At 39.7% G+C, this 16,303-nt stretch overlaps 2 protein-coding genes across 2 annotated transcripts; one reads left to right on the top strand and one right to left on the bottom strand.

Moving 5' to 3' along the window:
* Window positions 1–7,208: 7,208 nt before the first annotated feature.
* Window positions 7,209–7,740, top strand: LOC145787170 (protein GVQW3-like). Its single transcript, XM_082598900.1, has 2 exons — window positions 7,209–7,596; window positions 7,661–7,740. The coding sequence occupies exons 1-2, from the start codon at window positions 7,209–7,211 to the stop codon at window positions 7,738–7,740; spliced, it is 468 nt and encodes a 155-aa protein (XP_082455026.1).
* A 3,021-nt stretch (window positions 7,741–10,761) lies between these two features.
* On the bottom strand, window positions 10,762–14,799 carry LOC145765261 (signal recognition particle receptor subunit beta-like). The gene is made up of 8 exons (XM_082577057.1): window positions 14,667–14,799; window positions 13,713–13,807; window positions 13,050–13,127; window positions 12,607–12,692; window positions 12,392–12,528; window positions 12,105–12,159; window positions 11,435–11,555; window positions 10,762–11,256 (listed from the first exon to the last, which is right to left on the bottom strand). The coding sequence occupies exons 1-8, from the start codon at window positions 14,797–14,799 to the stop codon at window positions 11,164–11,166; spliced, it is 798 nt and encodes a 265-aa protein (XP_082433183.1). The 3' UTR covers window positions 10,762–11,163.
* Window positions 14,800–16,303: the final 1,504 nt, after the last annotated feature.

The raw sequence follows: 16,303 nt of genomic DNA on the forward strand, positions 1-16,303 counted from the left end.
CTTAGACACTGCCGTTGCCTTGGTGCATGAGCAGTAGGACAACAATCAGTAAATTTATGGTTTTTAGTTCAAATCTAATTTGAGAACTCTATGTCATAATCCAAATTAACATGCAAACTAGCAACTACTCAGTACAATCCAGCTCTCATTGAGGCACAGGTAAACCATACGGTACGGTACCTCTTATCTCATACTGAGAGGCCTACAAAAGGGCCAAACAGAGCCTGCAAAAAATATATTTGGCCACTATGAAATAACATACCCTGAAGCAAAGTTTATGGCATTTTTTATATTTGTAAATGTAAAACGAAAAACACTGACAGAGGAGTGCTTTTTTTGATCAAAACAGCAAAACAAATGCCAATGCGCAAAAATACAGGTGGAACTATTGTTAATTAACATTTTCTTAAGATGTCTTAAGGCGAGATTGGGAGGACGGAAGCCTTCTGTGGAGCAAAAGCCACTTGATTCAGATTTTCAGTATGAATAGCAATAGCAACCACGAAAGCGTAACCTATCGTTCATTTTATCTGTTCAAGAGCATCAAATGAGAGGTGTCAGAAAAGTCACCACAAGGATAACTGGCTTGTGGCAACCAAGCGTTCATGGCAAAGTCACTTTTACATCTTTCAATGTCAGCTTGACCGATCATTGCAAAATAGATTTCGATGGTTTGGCTCAGGGTGTGCGCTTGAGCAATGCATTTCAGGACTACTCTGTTGTCTAAAGGTGGTTTGCTGCTCTCCATTCAGCGACAGCTAGTGAATGGAATAATTTCCCAGCAATAACACTTCAACAATCGAAAAACTTCATTCTGTCAATGTCGGTATGGTAACCGGCTCTGCGTTAAGAGCCTCTACAAGAGGCGGCGACGATGTCGTCTCCTCATACATTGGGATGACCTATCATTTACACCGCCAAAAAAGCTCCATATGCAGTGAGCTGTTGGATTTCGGGTCAAGCATCAACGCCAGTGTCATCCCCGGTGAGTGATTATGAATAACGTTGCTTAATAGACTTCATATGCGGCGGGCTGATTGCGTTTCAGCTTGAGCGTCAATGCCCATATCGTTGTCAGTGAGTGATTACACTGGTCTACAAATTTCAACTTTTTTTTTCAGGTTTGGGTTTTGACAACTGATTTTGGCTAACTTTGGGGCGCTGAATCCGAAAATGAACTCAGATTTTCTCTATCACATCAAGTTTTCTTTCTATCGTTGCCATTATTAATGAAATTGACCAATTTTTACCCTTTTTAGTGCGGTAAAATGTCAAATATAATTATTTTCTGACAGCTATAAACTTTCAAACATAGAGATATTTTTACACTAAATTCATAAATTGGTTCAGATTTCCTTTAAAATAAAAAAAATTCCTGTTATGATAATAATCGTAATAGCACATAGTGGAGATTGGTAGCGTTGAGTTTTTCCATGCTGGCTTGAACTCCCTGTCTTGGCTTCTCAGGCGTTATCTGTGGGTCAGCTGCTATCTCTGTGCAGCAGGGTTACCAGATGTAAATTTGGCAAGGAGCCAACTGCACGTTCAAAAAGGGCCAAAAAAGAGCCAACTTTTTAAACAAAGGGCCAATTTCGTTTATTGCAACAATATAGAAGGGCTTCTTCTAGAAATGGGATTACCACAGTATGATGCAGACGAATGGAGACTTTTCATTGATAGCTCCAAACGAAGTTTAAAGTGTGTTCTACTTCACAATGGTAACGTGTACGGTTCTATTCCGATAGGACATTCGGTGACAATGAAAGAAGAGTATCAGAACATCAAAACCGTTCTAGAAAAGTTAAAGTACCATGAGCATGGTTGGCTCAACTGTGTAGATTTAAAAATGGTGAACTTTTTGCTGGGGCAACAAAGTGGCTACACCAAATACCCATGCTTCCTATACTACTGGGACAGCAGGGCCAAGGATCAGCACTGGAACAAAGGAGAGTGGCCTCCAAGGCTCACCTTGACACCTGGAGACAAAAATATCATACGTGATCAGTTAGTTGATATCAAAAAGATCCTCTTGCCTCCTCTTCACATCAAATTTGGTCTCATGAAACAATATGTAAAAGCTTTGGATCATGAAGGAGAGTGTTTTAAGTATATATGTTATGCTTTTCCTGGTCTCAGTGAAGAGAAAAAAAGAGCTGGGATTTTCAATGGACCACAAATCAGGCAATTGTTAAAGGATGAAAATTTTGTAAAATCAATGTTGCCATTCGAGGCTAGAGCTTGGAATGCTTTCGGTGCTGTTGTGAGAATTTTTTTGGGAAACAGAAAGCAGAAAATTATAAAGATCTTTTAAGGGAGCTACTGCTTAGTTTTGAAGATTTGGGATGCAGGATGAGCATCAAAGTTCACTATTTGAAAAGCCATGCGGATGAGTTTCCAGAAAACCTTGAGAAAGTTAGTGAAGAACAGGGTGAACGTTTCCACCAGGATATTAAAATTATGCAGGAACGTTATCAAGGTCGGTGGGATTGTCATGATGGCCGACTATTGTTGTAGTTTTAAAAGAGAAATTCCAGATGCTGCTCATAAAAGAAAGTCCCTCAAAAGAGCCTTTTTAAGCTTATAAGTGAAGAGTTCATATTTATGAAAGCTCTTTTTTTGACTGTTTCTGAACTCGCCCTGCCCAAGTGCCTTTGAGTCAATCTTTATTTTGGCACTTTGCTATTTCTGTGTGTGTCTTCAGAATTTCTGCACTCCATTGGAATGTCTATGTGCATATTGTGTGAACTGTAGGCTATAATTCAGAAAATACCTTGTCACTGTCCTATCGACATGTTCGTCAGCATAATGTAGCGTTTGATGTTATTATGGTTGCTCTTTTGCATGCCTATTTTTTATTCCAAGGCATGAAATTTTAATAAAGACAACGCAAATTTGTGTGAATATAATATAGAATGCTTGTTTGTTAATTAAAGCTAGATTATTGCAGGTAAAACAGTGTTTATTGCATCAGAATTCCTTGTTTTGACAACAGAGGGGGGGCAAAAATTGATTTTTTTTTTAAATTAGGGATATTTCATATCTCAAAAACGTGATGTGATAGAGAAAATCTGAGTTCATTTTCGGATTCAGCACCCCAAAATTAGCTAAAATGGGTTGTCAAAATCCAAACCTGAAATTTTGTGTAGACCAGTGTTATGAATAACGCTGCCGAAAAGAAATGATAATCGCTGAGAATACGCTTTTTTGCTGAAGCGTAGGCCACACAAGCAGAATTGCGAAAATAGGCTATTACATGTTCAGTATGTATTGTGGTGTTTGTTAAGTTATTCTTTCAGTTTGGTACAACTTGCGGGATTACAGTATTTGATGAACAAACAAAAACAATCAATTTGGTAGGCTACCGTACCATTTTTAAAAGTCTCTGATTTCATTTAATTATTTTCTAAAAATAAAAATTAATTTCTAGGCTAATTGTTTTTTTTTCAAATACGTTCGTTAAAAAAAGGAAAAGGAGGCAAAAATTTTGTTTCGACTTGATAAAGTTTGTTTTGAACAACCCTAATTTTTACCTACATTTAAAAGGACAAAAAAAGTTGAACATCTGGCAACATTGCTTTCAAGAGACGACATCGGGGAGGGGGGATGTGTTCAGGGGACGAGATCGGTGGCATCCCTCTACAAATATGTGAATGCACTAGGATTCCCCTATTAAGGCTTTGTCAGTCCAAGGATAAAGATTTAAAATCAAATCATCATTTGAAAAAGTTTTATTACCGTATTGATTTAGGCTGAAAGTACTTTCAAAATGCACAATTTTAAAGTATAAGTAGGCTTACAGTATGTACGGTATTTATTTCAAATTTTCTGGGGTAGGCCTCCAGTGGGTGCTCTGCCTTGGGGGCTCATTGGCTCACATACGGTACGATACTGTGCAAAAATACCGTACTTATTTGTCCCTTCCCCTTGAAACATTGTGCTGGCTACACCCCTGGTCATGTCTAAAGCAACCTTTGAAAAAGTTTTACTATGGTAAAATGTCACTATAGCCAAATTCTACCCTTTAAAAACAGGACTATACAACAGACGCCACTCAAGCCGAATTCTACTGTAACAATCTTAATCCAATACGATTGATTAAAACAGGCTATCGCAATGTTGGTACGTAGGCTAGGTATGATTTGAGGATGACGCACAGCTGTCTGCGAATCCTGGTACAAATGACAATTTGGACACAAGAGTTGATCACAAAAATGTTAGCGTTTTTAAGGCTTCGACTGCGATTCTTCTAGAATCTTGTTATTTTTTTCTTAAAAACAAGATTTGTTTTGTTTCTGCCGCTGTGAGGTAAGCGGGTTTCCCCACTGAAAGTAGATTTAATGAAAATTAAAGTAAATTCAGTTCAGTTCAGTTCAGTTGTTTTTATTTCTGACCATCATATCAAAACAATACACGTCAACATAGCAAAGGTCGAGAAAAGGGTAGAAGCGACAAAACGCGAACGTTAAAACGTGCTTGAGACCGAAGTAAGTTATTGATTTGAAAGAAATTTGGCACGGTCGCAACACCTTCAGAAAAATTTAAGATATAAAGGGGAAATAAAAAAAAGAAAATGTTACAAAAAAAAAACAAACAAAACAAGCAGCCCAGCATAAAAGGTAGCTGATAAGTGATACTTGCTGGAGATCAGTCTTTAAAAAGTTTCTCACAGGCAAAAAAAAAACTCAGAAGTAAGATGAAGCTTTAAGTAACAGTCAAACTTGTTTAGAATATGCTACTCGACATTCGTAGAATAGTTGACTCAAGATTCAACGATCAAGTCCAACTCAAAATCAAGCGGTTTTGATAAAATACTTCACTTCTCGGTGAAAACAGAGTGGAACAGTTCTAAAACAGCGAAATCAAACCATCAAGGACAAACTATTATGAAACAATAATATGCAAAGTTACGATATCTAAGTTGAGATGCCCATTACCCAATACTGGGCCTAATTTGTTTCAAGCGAAATTTGAATGTTGCAGCCAGGGATGATTGCAGCCTGGCCTATACGTAAGTTAGATTTCAAACATAGGTACCGGTAGGCCTACATAAGTTATATAAAGTGTAGGATATAACGCTATAGGCCTATAGCTAGGGATTGTAGATCGTCCGTAATGTACCGTCCCTACTATAGCCTACTAATCAGAAAAAAACCCGAAAAAACGGCAAATAAAACTAGCCTACCAAGCTATACTATCAAAAGCGAAAAGCTTAGCTTACTAGACTAAACGCACAAAATATAACTTAGGTCTCGGCTACGTCTGCACAAGGACCAGACTATTCGCTATATTTTCTCTCATCCTCCACTAATTGTTTTCTTCCAAATTATAGCCTATTGACTAGGCTACTCACAGCGTTGACAGGGGGATCCAGGGGTATACCAACTTCTAGACCCGAGATGATTTTTGGGGCCCGGAATCTTTCCTAGAGACTCAAAAAAGTGAGAAACCAGCGCGTATTGTTGGAATATAATGCGTTTTTCTTCAGTGTCTGGTCTAGCGTTTTTCTTCATTTTGGTCTGGTCTAGCGATTTCCTTGGTAGACTACTGGGCCCAAAATATCCTCTGAACAGCCTGTTCACAGCCAAGGCCCAACATATTTAGGCTTATACATGCTTTACAATATGCAGATTAATAATAACACGACAATGCCCTCAAATAGATTTGACCAAACTCAGTGGCGTAGCTAGGGAATGTGCCACCCGGGGCGGATTCAGAATTTGCTGCCCCTTATCAAGAAAAAGCATGCGAAAATGAAATTTTTTTAATTGACTTAAAGTGGAATTATTGTATGTTTTGAACCAGTAGCGTAGCCAGTAATTTTGAAAGGGGAGGTTTTAAGGGCCGGCGGGCGAAGCCCGACGGCGTCCTCACCAAAGACGACACCCAGCTGCGGGGGGTCTGGGGGGCCTCCCCCAGAAAATTTTGAAAAATTACTTTGGATTTGGTGCATTCTGAGAGCATTTTCAACAAAAATGTAGGTAGGCTATAAATCCCCTAGTAGGCTATAAATATTCCTGTAAAATGGTGCTGTCCGGTGGCATAGCAAAAGGATAAGATCATGTTTTCTTGGGAATTTTTCGGTAACTTAATAATATAAAGCTAAATCTCTATGTTTTCTTGTTGCTGATTCCTGGCTGAGATATTTGAATGTTTGGTATTAGTAAAACTCGCTCTTTTAATGGAGTTTCGTTTAAAATTAGGCAAACTTTGTTTTAGAGACTGAAAGCATCATTCTCAATATCGTGACGTCACATGCGTGCCAAAGGGCGGTTGTAACCCCCCAAACCCCTCCTCCCCCTTGGCTACGCCACTGTTTTGAACGTTGCCATTCTGTTTGCTTTTATTTTCCGTGTAGGCCTACTTTTGCATTGTCAACAAAAAAACCAAAACGTCCTGTCTGAAAGTGCCGCCCCCCAGACGTCCTGTCTGAAAGTGCCGCCCGGGGCGGTCCGCCCCCCCCTAGCTACGCCACTGACCAAACTGCTCATAAATTATAATGACCCTCTTTCTGTCAACGCTTTATACGCATTCCCTTGTTTAGATATCCCTGCGTCTGCACTGCAAATTTGCCCGATGGAAAATCGCTAGCCTACGCTGGTGGCCAGGCTTGCGTTAATGATCGCGAGTAGCCTATCTGCAGCTTTTATTGGGCTAACATTGATGGGAGGTCTATAATGTAACTTGGCTACTTGCTGATTCGTGATGTTTATAGGGGACCGTAACCTTTCCAGGAACTTGCAAAACTAACCTGTATTCTTTAGATGGTCATTTATAGACAACTCTTGCTTCTTGGCGGAGCACCACCTCTTTTCTCCATGATTTTTTTTCAATTTTGTAAGGTGTCTTAATTTTGAGAAATTTTATTGGTAGGCTACCTGGACAATATTATCCTTTCAAAGACACTGACAGCATCTAACCAGTTGCATAAGCTCTAGTCTGCCTAGGCTCCGCTATAGGCTATACGAGGTCCGGCTAAAAAGAAACGAGACTGACGCCACAGATTGCGTAATACAAAAGTCTCACTCGAATCAATGCTTTCACAGAGCTTCATAGGCTAACATCTGTTGAGTGTTCGACAGATGTGTTGTCACAATGACGTTGTTGCGTTTGATTTTAGGGGGAGTTAAGTGAAGGTGGTAAAGTATCTGTTAACAATTTCCATTAAACTTTATTATTGAATCAAGTGATTTTGTTTTCAATTTTGCAAAATGACAACTGAACAAAGAATCAACATCAAATTTTGTGTTAAACTTGGAAAAACAGCAACAGAGACTTTGAAGATGCTGCATGAGGCTTATGGTGATTCTTGCATGTCAAGAGCAAGAGTGTTTGAATGGCACAAGCGATTTGTGGAGGGCAGGGAGGATGTGGATAATGATCCCAAATCAGGAAGGCCTTCCACTTCCAAGACAGATGCAAACATCGAAAAGGTTCGTCAGTTGGTTCGCAGTGACCGCCGGCTCACTATTCGAATTATGGCTGGCGAACTTGGACTTGACAAAGAAACAGTCCGAAGCATTTTGGTAGAAAAGTTGGGCATGCGAAAAGTGTGTGCTAAAATGGTTCCACGGCTCTTGACACAAGAGCAGAAAGCTCGTCGTCTGAATGTGTGTCAAGACATCCTTGAACAAATTGATGCAGATGAAAAAATATTAAAAAGGGTCATCACAGGAAACGAATCGTGAATTTTTCAATACGATCTTGAGACAAAAAGACAGAGCCGGCAATGGAAAACTGTGAATTCACCAATCAGCACACATCAAATCCATAGAAAAACGGGAATTTGAAGAATGCTTCAGGGCATGGTCAAGAAGAATGACAAAGTGCGTGGAAGCCGATGGCGAATATTTTGAAGGTGACCGTTAGAGGTCACATTAGAGTTGTTACTTCGTATTCAAAGTGAACTTCACTTGCTATGGGTTTTAATAAACTTTAAAATTCACCAGTCTCGTTTCTTTTTAGCCGGACCTCGTACATGTTCTAGGCCAGGGGTCCGCAAATATTTTTTGGTGCGACCCAAAAAGCAATCGTTCGAAATCTTCGCGACCCAAACGTTTCGGAATGCGCAAAACACTTTGCAAATTAATATCAAATCCAATACGGTCGTCCCCGCTTATTAAGGCCACATCGGGACCGGACGATTTTGGCTTATTAAGCGGGGCCCCCGCTGCGGGGGACAATTTTCTACCACTTCTATAGGCTACCTTCAGTAATTCCAGAATGGACCAAATTGGGCTTAATAAGCGGGTGGACCTATTAACCGTGTGCTTCGTCGTCGTCGTGCAAGCCTCTTGAGAGGGTCTACTCTATCCTTTAACCGCCCCAGATTCAAGATGTTCCCGGACGCAAGTTTCGAAAAGGTACCATTAAAAAATCCCCTTCGTAACTTTGTTTGGTAATCGCGGAAGAAAAAAGAGCATAGCAGTGGTGGGAATTAAACCCACGTCAATGCAATGACTAGTGACTACCACCGCCCTAACCCTCCACGTCAAATTAGCCAGTTGCAAGCCGACGAGTTACTTTAGCTATTATTTGCCTTTTTCCTTTGTTGCTCAAAGGGGATTTTTTAATGGTAGCCTACCTTTTAGAAAGTTGCTTCCCGGACTACACTGCTGGAAGGCTACTAGAGAGCAGCCAGTCTTTAGTTTCATCATCCATGATACACAGACCTTCCACTCCGTTAGGTGGTTTGAAGATGGTACAATCATTGATGATGTGGTCTGCGGTCTGTTCCTCGGCACCACAATCACAAGAGGAGGCAGAGGCCGATTCCTCATTGATGGTGCATATGGTTGAGCGGAAAAGCCGACGCCCGTACGAAGACGGTTGAGGCGCACTCATGCTTGTCTTTATAGTGTCAGGCCGATTGGGCATGTGTCGGCGTCGGGGATGAACGAATGGAGTCTGGTGGTACTTGACTTCCATTCAGAATTCCATTTATAGTCCGCCAAAGTAGCGTCAGAGACGAAGTTCATCTGCTTCGTTGATCAGAAGTTGAGCGACTGGATGTCTTGATTTCAGTCGACGGGGTGCTCGTTTGAGGTAGCAGAGATCTTGTGGGTAAGAAGATGGTTAGGCTCTAGTGCCCGTCGGCCAAGAAACAGAGTGGCTTCTTCTCGACGAAGCTCCGCAGGTTGGATGCCAGCGAGAATGGCAAAATTGTCCAATGGTGTGGGACGCAGGCATCCTGTAACTGTGTGCAGGGCACTGTTTACGGCAGTGAGCACTGCGGCACCAAACAGGTGCACAGTAGGCCTACTCTGCTGAAGAGTCGACAAGGGCTAAGGCTGCGATGCGCAAAGTGTCGCCCCCCAGCTGGAGCCTGCCAGGCACTTGAGTAGTGCAGCGCGGGATGTCATTTTCTTGCGCAGTGACACCAAATGGTGGCGGTATGTGTACGATCTGTCTAGTGCCACCCCAAGATATTTTGGTTCGGGGCAGAAGTTTTCACTTATAGCTCACGATCAGCTTCCGATTGTGTAAGTGGAAACCTGCCGCCAATGTTTTGGTTTCGCTGAGTTTCAGTCGCCAGTTTTAGAGATAAGCTGAGAGAGTTTTCATGCCCTGCCTCAAGGTGTCTTCCAGGCTATATAACCGTGGGCTTAACTACTGTAGGCTACTGCAATCGAAAGTATAGATTTTCTTGTAGCCTACCAAATTGTACGAAACTCAGGACATCAAAGACTATACGATTGTATTTATTTTTGCCATACAAGTTATATTTATGGTAATCTTAAGCCGTTTTGCGACCCACTGCGGATGGTCTCGCGACCCACTATTTGCGGACCCCTGTTCTAAGCTACTAGTCTGCCTAGCCAAAATTCCTAAGTCTGAAAACATTCCCACAACTAGCCAAACCGGTCAAATGAAAAAATATCTAGCCTACTGCAGTGCAATTTACAGTAGAACTCGGTTAATCCGGATCTTCGCCTTTAATCCGGATAAAACTGGAAGGAGCCTACAAATGATTTGTAATCTTTTTCTGAAACAGCTTTGGATTATTCGGATTATTTAATCCGGATAATCCAATTATTTAATTCGGATCTTCGCTTATTCCGGACAAAAGTTACGCTTTCTCTGTCGCTTTATCCGGATTTGCCCAATTTTTTGTAAGTTTTTCATAGAAACTCGTCTTCGGTAACTGTTTTCAAAAGTTTTAAGTGACTACAGATTATTCCGACACGCATGTCTGAAGATGTAACTTTTGCCAGTGTGTTCTTGCGTTAGACGCAGAGTCTACAAATAACAGTAGAACTCGGTTAATCCGGATTCGGTTAATACGGATCTTCGCCTAATCCGGATGAAGCTGGAAGTACAAATGAGTCAGGTTTGATAGAACCGTCATCGGTTAATCCGGATCTTCGCCTAATCCGGATGGAATCGCCAGTCAAATCGAATCCGGATTAACCGAGTTCTACTGTTACATTCATTTTACATGCATACTGCATTTCAAAAGAACTCTATCACTGGGTCGCTAATGTGGTGATCGCGCTTCTCGGAATTGGCAAATGACCACACTGAGGCGTTCAATTTCGGTGATTTTTACCGATACCCTTCTATCTAGGCAACGTCAGGCTTGATAGAACCGTCATCGGTTAATCCGGACCTACGCCTAATCCGGATGGAATCGCCGGTCAAATCGAATCCGGATTAACCGAGTTCTACTGTAATTACAAAGTAGGATACGTCTTTCTTTTCGCTGGCGCACTTTGATGAATGCTGTCAAGTGCCAAAATAAGGTGCGGGCTTGAAGGTCGGGCGACTTCGGCGTTGGTTTAATTCGTCGCAAGATATTTTGACGTATCGCCCCTTTTCTAGTAAAGTAAATTTGAGTAAATCATGGGCTACGACAGCACGGTGTATTTAGTACAATTTTCCCCGACAACACAGATTGTTTTTGCGATCACCAAAACCATTCCGTGTGCAAAAGCTTACCCTCAAAATCAAAGGAACATTTGTTCAGGTAGACACTTTTCACAAACTCAACGCAAAACATTGCACTCAAACACCAAATTACTTCCAAGTAGCCCACAGCATCAAAACAAGTTTTTCGACAGCAGTTCAATACAGGTAATTCCAAGCACTGCACAATTTTGATACCCACTTTCTCTTCAAATGTATGAGAATTTGCAAACTAGGCCTATATGATTTCGTGAAATGCTATCAAGACATCAAATTTGATAACCAAGATGTCACTTCGCCAAGGTCCGTTTCACCATTTTCAGCAGACTTGGTGCAACATTCGACAAACTCCACCTGAAATAAAATGAAATCAGAGCAACCGGACTGGAACAAACTAACTTTGTGAACCAAGACTTCACTACTGTTGTCAAGTCGCTATTATTTCCTGCCTGAATATGACGTTGGCGGAATAAAAATACAATCGATTGATAAAGAAACTAAATCTCAACATACTATTCTTTAACTTCTTCACCTTAAGTTTTGTCAATTGGTCAAATTGGAATTCCTTCCCTTTCGAGCCCAAGTAAGCAGCGTTGTCTCCTCCACCAGAGGTGCTAGTGAGCGCAGCAGACTGGGTCTTACGGACAGTGTTCCTAAAAGAATATTGAAAAATTTGTATAGCAATAATCAGTCCAAGTGAAGTAAAAAGGCAAAAAAACGTTGATCATCGTAAACTTTTGCAAAAAATATAGTCAAACGCATAAGGAACGTTCAAATATTACGTAACGCTTTTTTTCCGAATTTTTGACCCCCCCTCCCCCATGTAACGCCAACGTAACGCTTTTTTCAATTCCCCCCGTCCCCCATGTAACGCTTTTCCACTACGAATTCAGCACAAAAAACTACCATTTCGTACTCGAAAGCGTTACGTAACGTTTTGCTTGAACCCCTTTCCCCCCGATGTGACGCTAACGTAACGCTTTGCATAACCCCCCCCCCTCCCCCTCGAAGGCGTTACGTAATATTTGAACGTTCCCATAGGAAACAAAGATTTCAATTTGATGAAAATTTGATCAATAGTATGATAATCGTAAAACATAAATAAATTATGTTAGTTATTAAATATGGATTTTTAGTATATAAGCAAAAGATCTAGTAAACCACATGCAGATTACAAAAACATGTACTGTAGTTCCACTTACAGTTCTTTTTCCAAACTGGCTTGGATCGCTTTCTTTGACTTTGAGAGCAGAAGATCTGTTTGAAAGTAAAAAGGAGTCATTTTGTGAAACTACAAACGATTCTGTGATAATTTACCAAGCAAATATCAGTTGAAAATAAAAAAAAAGATCGATTTTGGTGTTAATGCGGGCTTGGAGGTCGAAACTCTGGTCGGACATTTGTAAAAAAAAGAACATTAACTTGCCACTGGGCTGAATTCGGTCTAAACTTTTACAGTATTTCAAGCGTAAACGTAATAGAACTTCACCCTGCTTGTTGCAAGCTATGCACACTGAGGGAGACGACTTCAAAATTGACACATCAGTGAATATACGAAACAAGAACTCCGCAACGTCTTGAATATTCTTCTGGAATGTTTCGCTGTCAATCACGAATATTATGGCCCTAAAAAGATGAAGCAAGTTGATATTGTTTTATCGTCTACAATCGTTCAAAATGGCCTAGCAAAATCAGTAATTTTACCTTATGTTTGCTTTAAACTTCTCAAGGTATTGATAACGAATCGCTTCATGACCAGGCATGTCCAACAACTTGAAGCTAGCTTTTCCCTGAACAAAAGAAATGCCACTAAGATGTAATTCAGATAGTGATACCATAATTGAACAAGCAACTTAACTGAAGATCTAGTGCTACATGATAAATAAGATAACAATATTCAGTGACCTTTGTGCATTTGCAGTTTGTGTATTATTTCGTTGTTTTGTTTTGGATATGGACAACTTGTCTGACACAAATAAAGTAATAATAATTACAACAATAATTCGACGCCCTTGACATGATGTTACAAAACTTGAAAATTTCTTAAGCAAATTGGATTTGATAAGATCATCCAATCTAAAACAACTACAGTATATTTATGAACATAAAACCATATATTTGAAACTTAAGTTAATTAATTTTCACACCTTTTTTCCTTCTACTTCATAGTTTGCTTCGTTTTGTTTAAGAGAAGTCAATGTTTCCCTCACCTCACCACATACCAGCTAGAAAATATATATATAACCGGAACTTTTAAAATAACTTCTTAGACAAGCTTTTATCAGCTAATTTTAGACATACGAACTAATGTAACAATGAACCAATAACCTATTTTATTGGTAAAACAACATTAGAAGAAAAACTTTATTATCTTTTCGTGGGTCATGTAAAATTTAAATAAATGATAACACACATACGGTGCTTTTAAGTACAATATCGTGCACTATCGCAAAGCACCTTATAGTCTTACATCATCACATGCTGATACTGACTTGTAAAGTTAATTTATCTTATAAGCCTCATGATTGGAAATGAGACAACCTCAATAACAACAAGAAACTACAGTCACAATAATTTAATGTGTTCTGAATATCCATTTAAAAAACCCTAGAAAGGTTTTGTGGTACTTCATTGTGGTTATATGCAGTGCGCCTACGGAATCAATCAGTTGATAAAAAACTATCATCTGGCAACAGTAAGATAGGTCAGAGCAATGTGGATTGTTTATAACCAAACCTATCCATGTAAAGATCAAAATGCACTTCGAAAAACAAGTGAAAATGCCTAGAAAACATCGCAGACCTACATACCTGAGTAAATAGATTAGTCTTTCCAGCACCGGATATACCAAGCAATAAGATTCCAGTCTTTTTAGATGCTCTGTCACTTATTAGCCTCCATAAAACTATATAAAAGTGAGTATTGATTTAATAAAATGACATAACAAATCATGAAACTTTAAATGCAAATCGTCTTTATACAAATATATAACAAACAAAAGTGTGAAGCAGAAAGAATTAAAAAAAAGAGTTGTTACTCTCCTAAAAAAAGCCTGTTTCACCTTTATTGGACTACTCAAAATCTTTTTACTCAAATAGTATTATATAAAAATAACTTAAAATGAATATAACTATAAATTCTATAAATATTAATAAATTTAATTTGAATAAGAATCTTCTGAAGATCCCAAAAAGGGTGAAATAAACAGTGAAGGCTTTAAGAAAAAAGCATCTATATTAGCTTAGTTTAACCAAACTTTTATGTAGAATCATGATATTTGATTGCGCTTGAGCAACGCATGTTAAAGACTGCTCTCCATTCAGCAGCATATAATAAATGGAATAATTCTCTAGCTACAAGACTTTAGCCATCGGAAACTTCACTGTGTCAATCTCGGTGACCGGGCCTATGTCAGTGATTCAAAGCCTCTACAAGTATACAAAACTTCCAGGATTACAAAACGCACAAAGAAGCTTTCCCAATCAGAGTATAAAGATTTAATCAATCAATATTTGAATGATTACCAGAGCAGCAGAAGTTAGAATTATTGAAAATAAACATGAAACAAAGTAGTCAACTTCACGAAATGTATATACTGTACAAACAGTAAAAAGCTCAGCGGACAATTCTTGAAGCAGCATTGCAAACTCATTAATTACAATTAAAATAACTCGTTCACTTGTTTCTTTAGCAAGGAATTTTATTGCTCAAGTTAAATGTAGCAAGTGCAATGTTGTTTATATACAATATTCCCTAGTGCGTACCTGTTGTTAAGAGTATGGCAAAGATGGCTATCACAGCACCCCAAACATTAGTATTCACCGTATCAAACAGTTCCTTATAATATTCTATGGACGATGACATTTCTATATCTATTTCACAACAAGATTTGGCCATAAACTGCATGGAAAATATTTTATGTACAGTTTTTTCATTATGTAAGATGATGTTACCTAGATACAACTAGACTAATGATATAGTAGAACTCGCCTTTAGCGATGCCCTGAAAGGATTTTCCAAAAAAGCGTCGCGGTAGCAAAATGTCACCATGGCCGAGTTCTACCTGTAGTTTAAAAACAGGACTTAGCCACAGATGCTACCACATCGAAATGTCAATACAGCTGAATTCGGGTGCAACCTAGTTCGTACCCTGAACACTTCGGACCCTCAGTTCGTACCCTGAAAAGATCGAGAAAAAATTAAAAAAGCCAAAGTCGCTGATCGCAGTTTAATAGCACAAAGCCGAAGTCGCTGATCGGAGTTTCCACAAACAAACTCGAGGGTTAGGGTTAACGGAAAACGCGGTTAGCGGAAACTGCGGAAAAAATATTTGCAGAAACTGCGATCAGCGAGAGTTAGAGAGCATAGATTACTCGATGGTTAGAATTAGGGTTAGGGTAAGCCGAAACTGCAGTTAGCAAAAACTGCGAAAAAATGTTTGCGGAAACTGCGATCAGCGAGGGTTAGGGATAGAGCATAGATTGCTCTATAGTTAGGGTTAGGGTAAAGGTTAGCGGAAACTGCGGAAAAATGTTTGGCGGAAACTTCAATCAGCGAGGGTTACAGTTAGAGCATAGATTACTTTATGGTTAGAGTTAGGGTAAAGGTTAGCGCAAACTGCGGTTAGCGAAAACTACGGATAAATGTTTGCGGAAACTGCGATCAGCGTGAGTTAGGGTTAGAGCATAGATTAGTCTATGGTTAGAGTTAGGGTTAGCGGAAACTTCACTAATGTTTGGCGGAAACTTCGTTCAGCGAGGGTTACAGTTAGAGCATAGATTACTTTATGGTTAGAGTTAGGGTAAAGGTTAGCGCAAACTGCGGTTAGCGGAAACTACGGATAAATGTTTGCAGAAACTGCGATCAGCGTGGGTTAGGGTAGAGCATAGATTAGTCTATGGTTAAGGTTAGCGGAAACTGCGATCAGCGACTTCCGCTTTTTTTAATTTTTTCTCTCGATCTTTTCAGGGTACGAACTGAGGGTCCGAACTGTTCAGGGTACGAACTAGGTTGCATCCGCTGAATTCTACTATAGTACGGTGAAAACATAGTAACGTAGCCATAAAATGTCAATTATTTTTAATTCCATTGCAGGCCTCGAAATTCGTTTTTGTTGACGGCGGACAAACGTGTCCGGTCTGAGCAGCTATCTCGGCGAACAAATTAAGTCTCACGGCGGACACACCAGTTTTAGCGTCAATCGTCATGCTTAATCACTTTGTCTTGATAATTCTTCGCCATTTGAAAGCTATAGCTACGGTTTAGAAGGCTTTTTAAAACTTCAGCAAAGTCACTGACTCTGAAAAGCTTTCATCAGAACAAAGAACAAAGAATGCTCTTGAAGAGTCAAAGCGCCGCGTAGCTGCTTAATACGCCGCATAACTGATTAACTTCCACCGAA

This window comes from Aplidium turbinatum, chromosome 2 (assembly GCF_918807975.1).
Source record: "Aplidium turbinatum chromosome 2, kaAplTurb1.1, whole genome shotgun sequence".
In the NCBI taxonomy this organism is placed as follows: Eukaryota; Metazoa; Chordata; class Ascidiacea; order Aplousobranchia; family Polyclinidae; genus Aplidium; species Aplidium turbinatum.

Excerpts from the sequence above, each read along its gene's own strand:
- LOC145787170 (XM_082598900.1), top strand. The coding sequence starts at position 7,209 with ATGACAACTGAACAAAGAATCAACATCAAATTTTGTGTTAAACTTGGA. Across the intron at positions 7,597-7,660 it reads GACACAAGAGCAGAAAGCTC|GGTCATCACAGGAAACGAAT; the intron begins GTCGTCTGAATG and ends AATATTAAAAAG.
- LOC145765261 (XM_082577057.1), bottom strand. The coding sequence starts at position 14,799 with ATGGCCAAATCTTGTTGTGAAATAGATATAGAAATGTCATCGTCCATA. Across the intron at positions 13,128-13,712 it reads AGACTAATCTATTTACTCAG|CTGGTATGTGGTGAGGTGAG; the intron begins GTATGTAGGTCT and ends TATATTTTCTAG. Across the intron at positions 12,693-13,049 it reads ATGAAGTAGAAGGAAAAAAG|GGAAAAGCTAGCTTCAAGTT; the intron begins GTGTGAAAATTA and ends TCTTTTGTTCAG.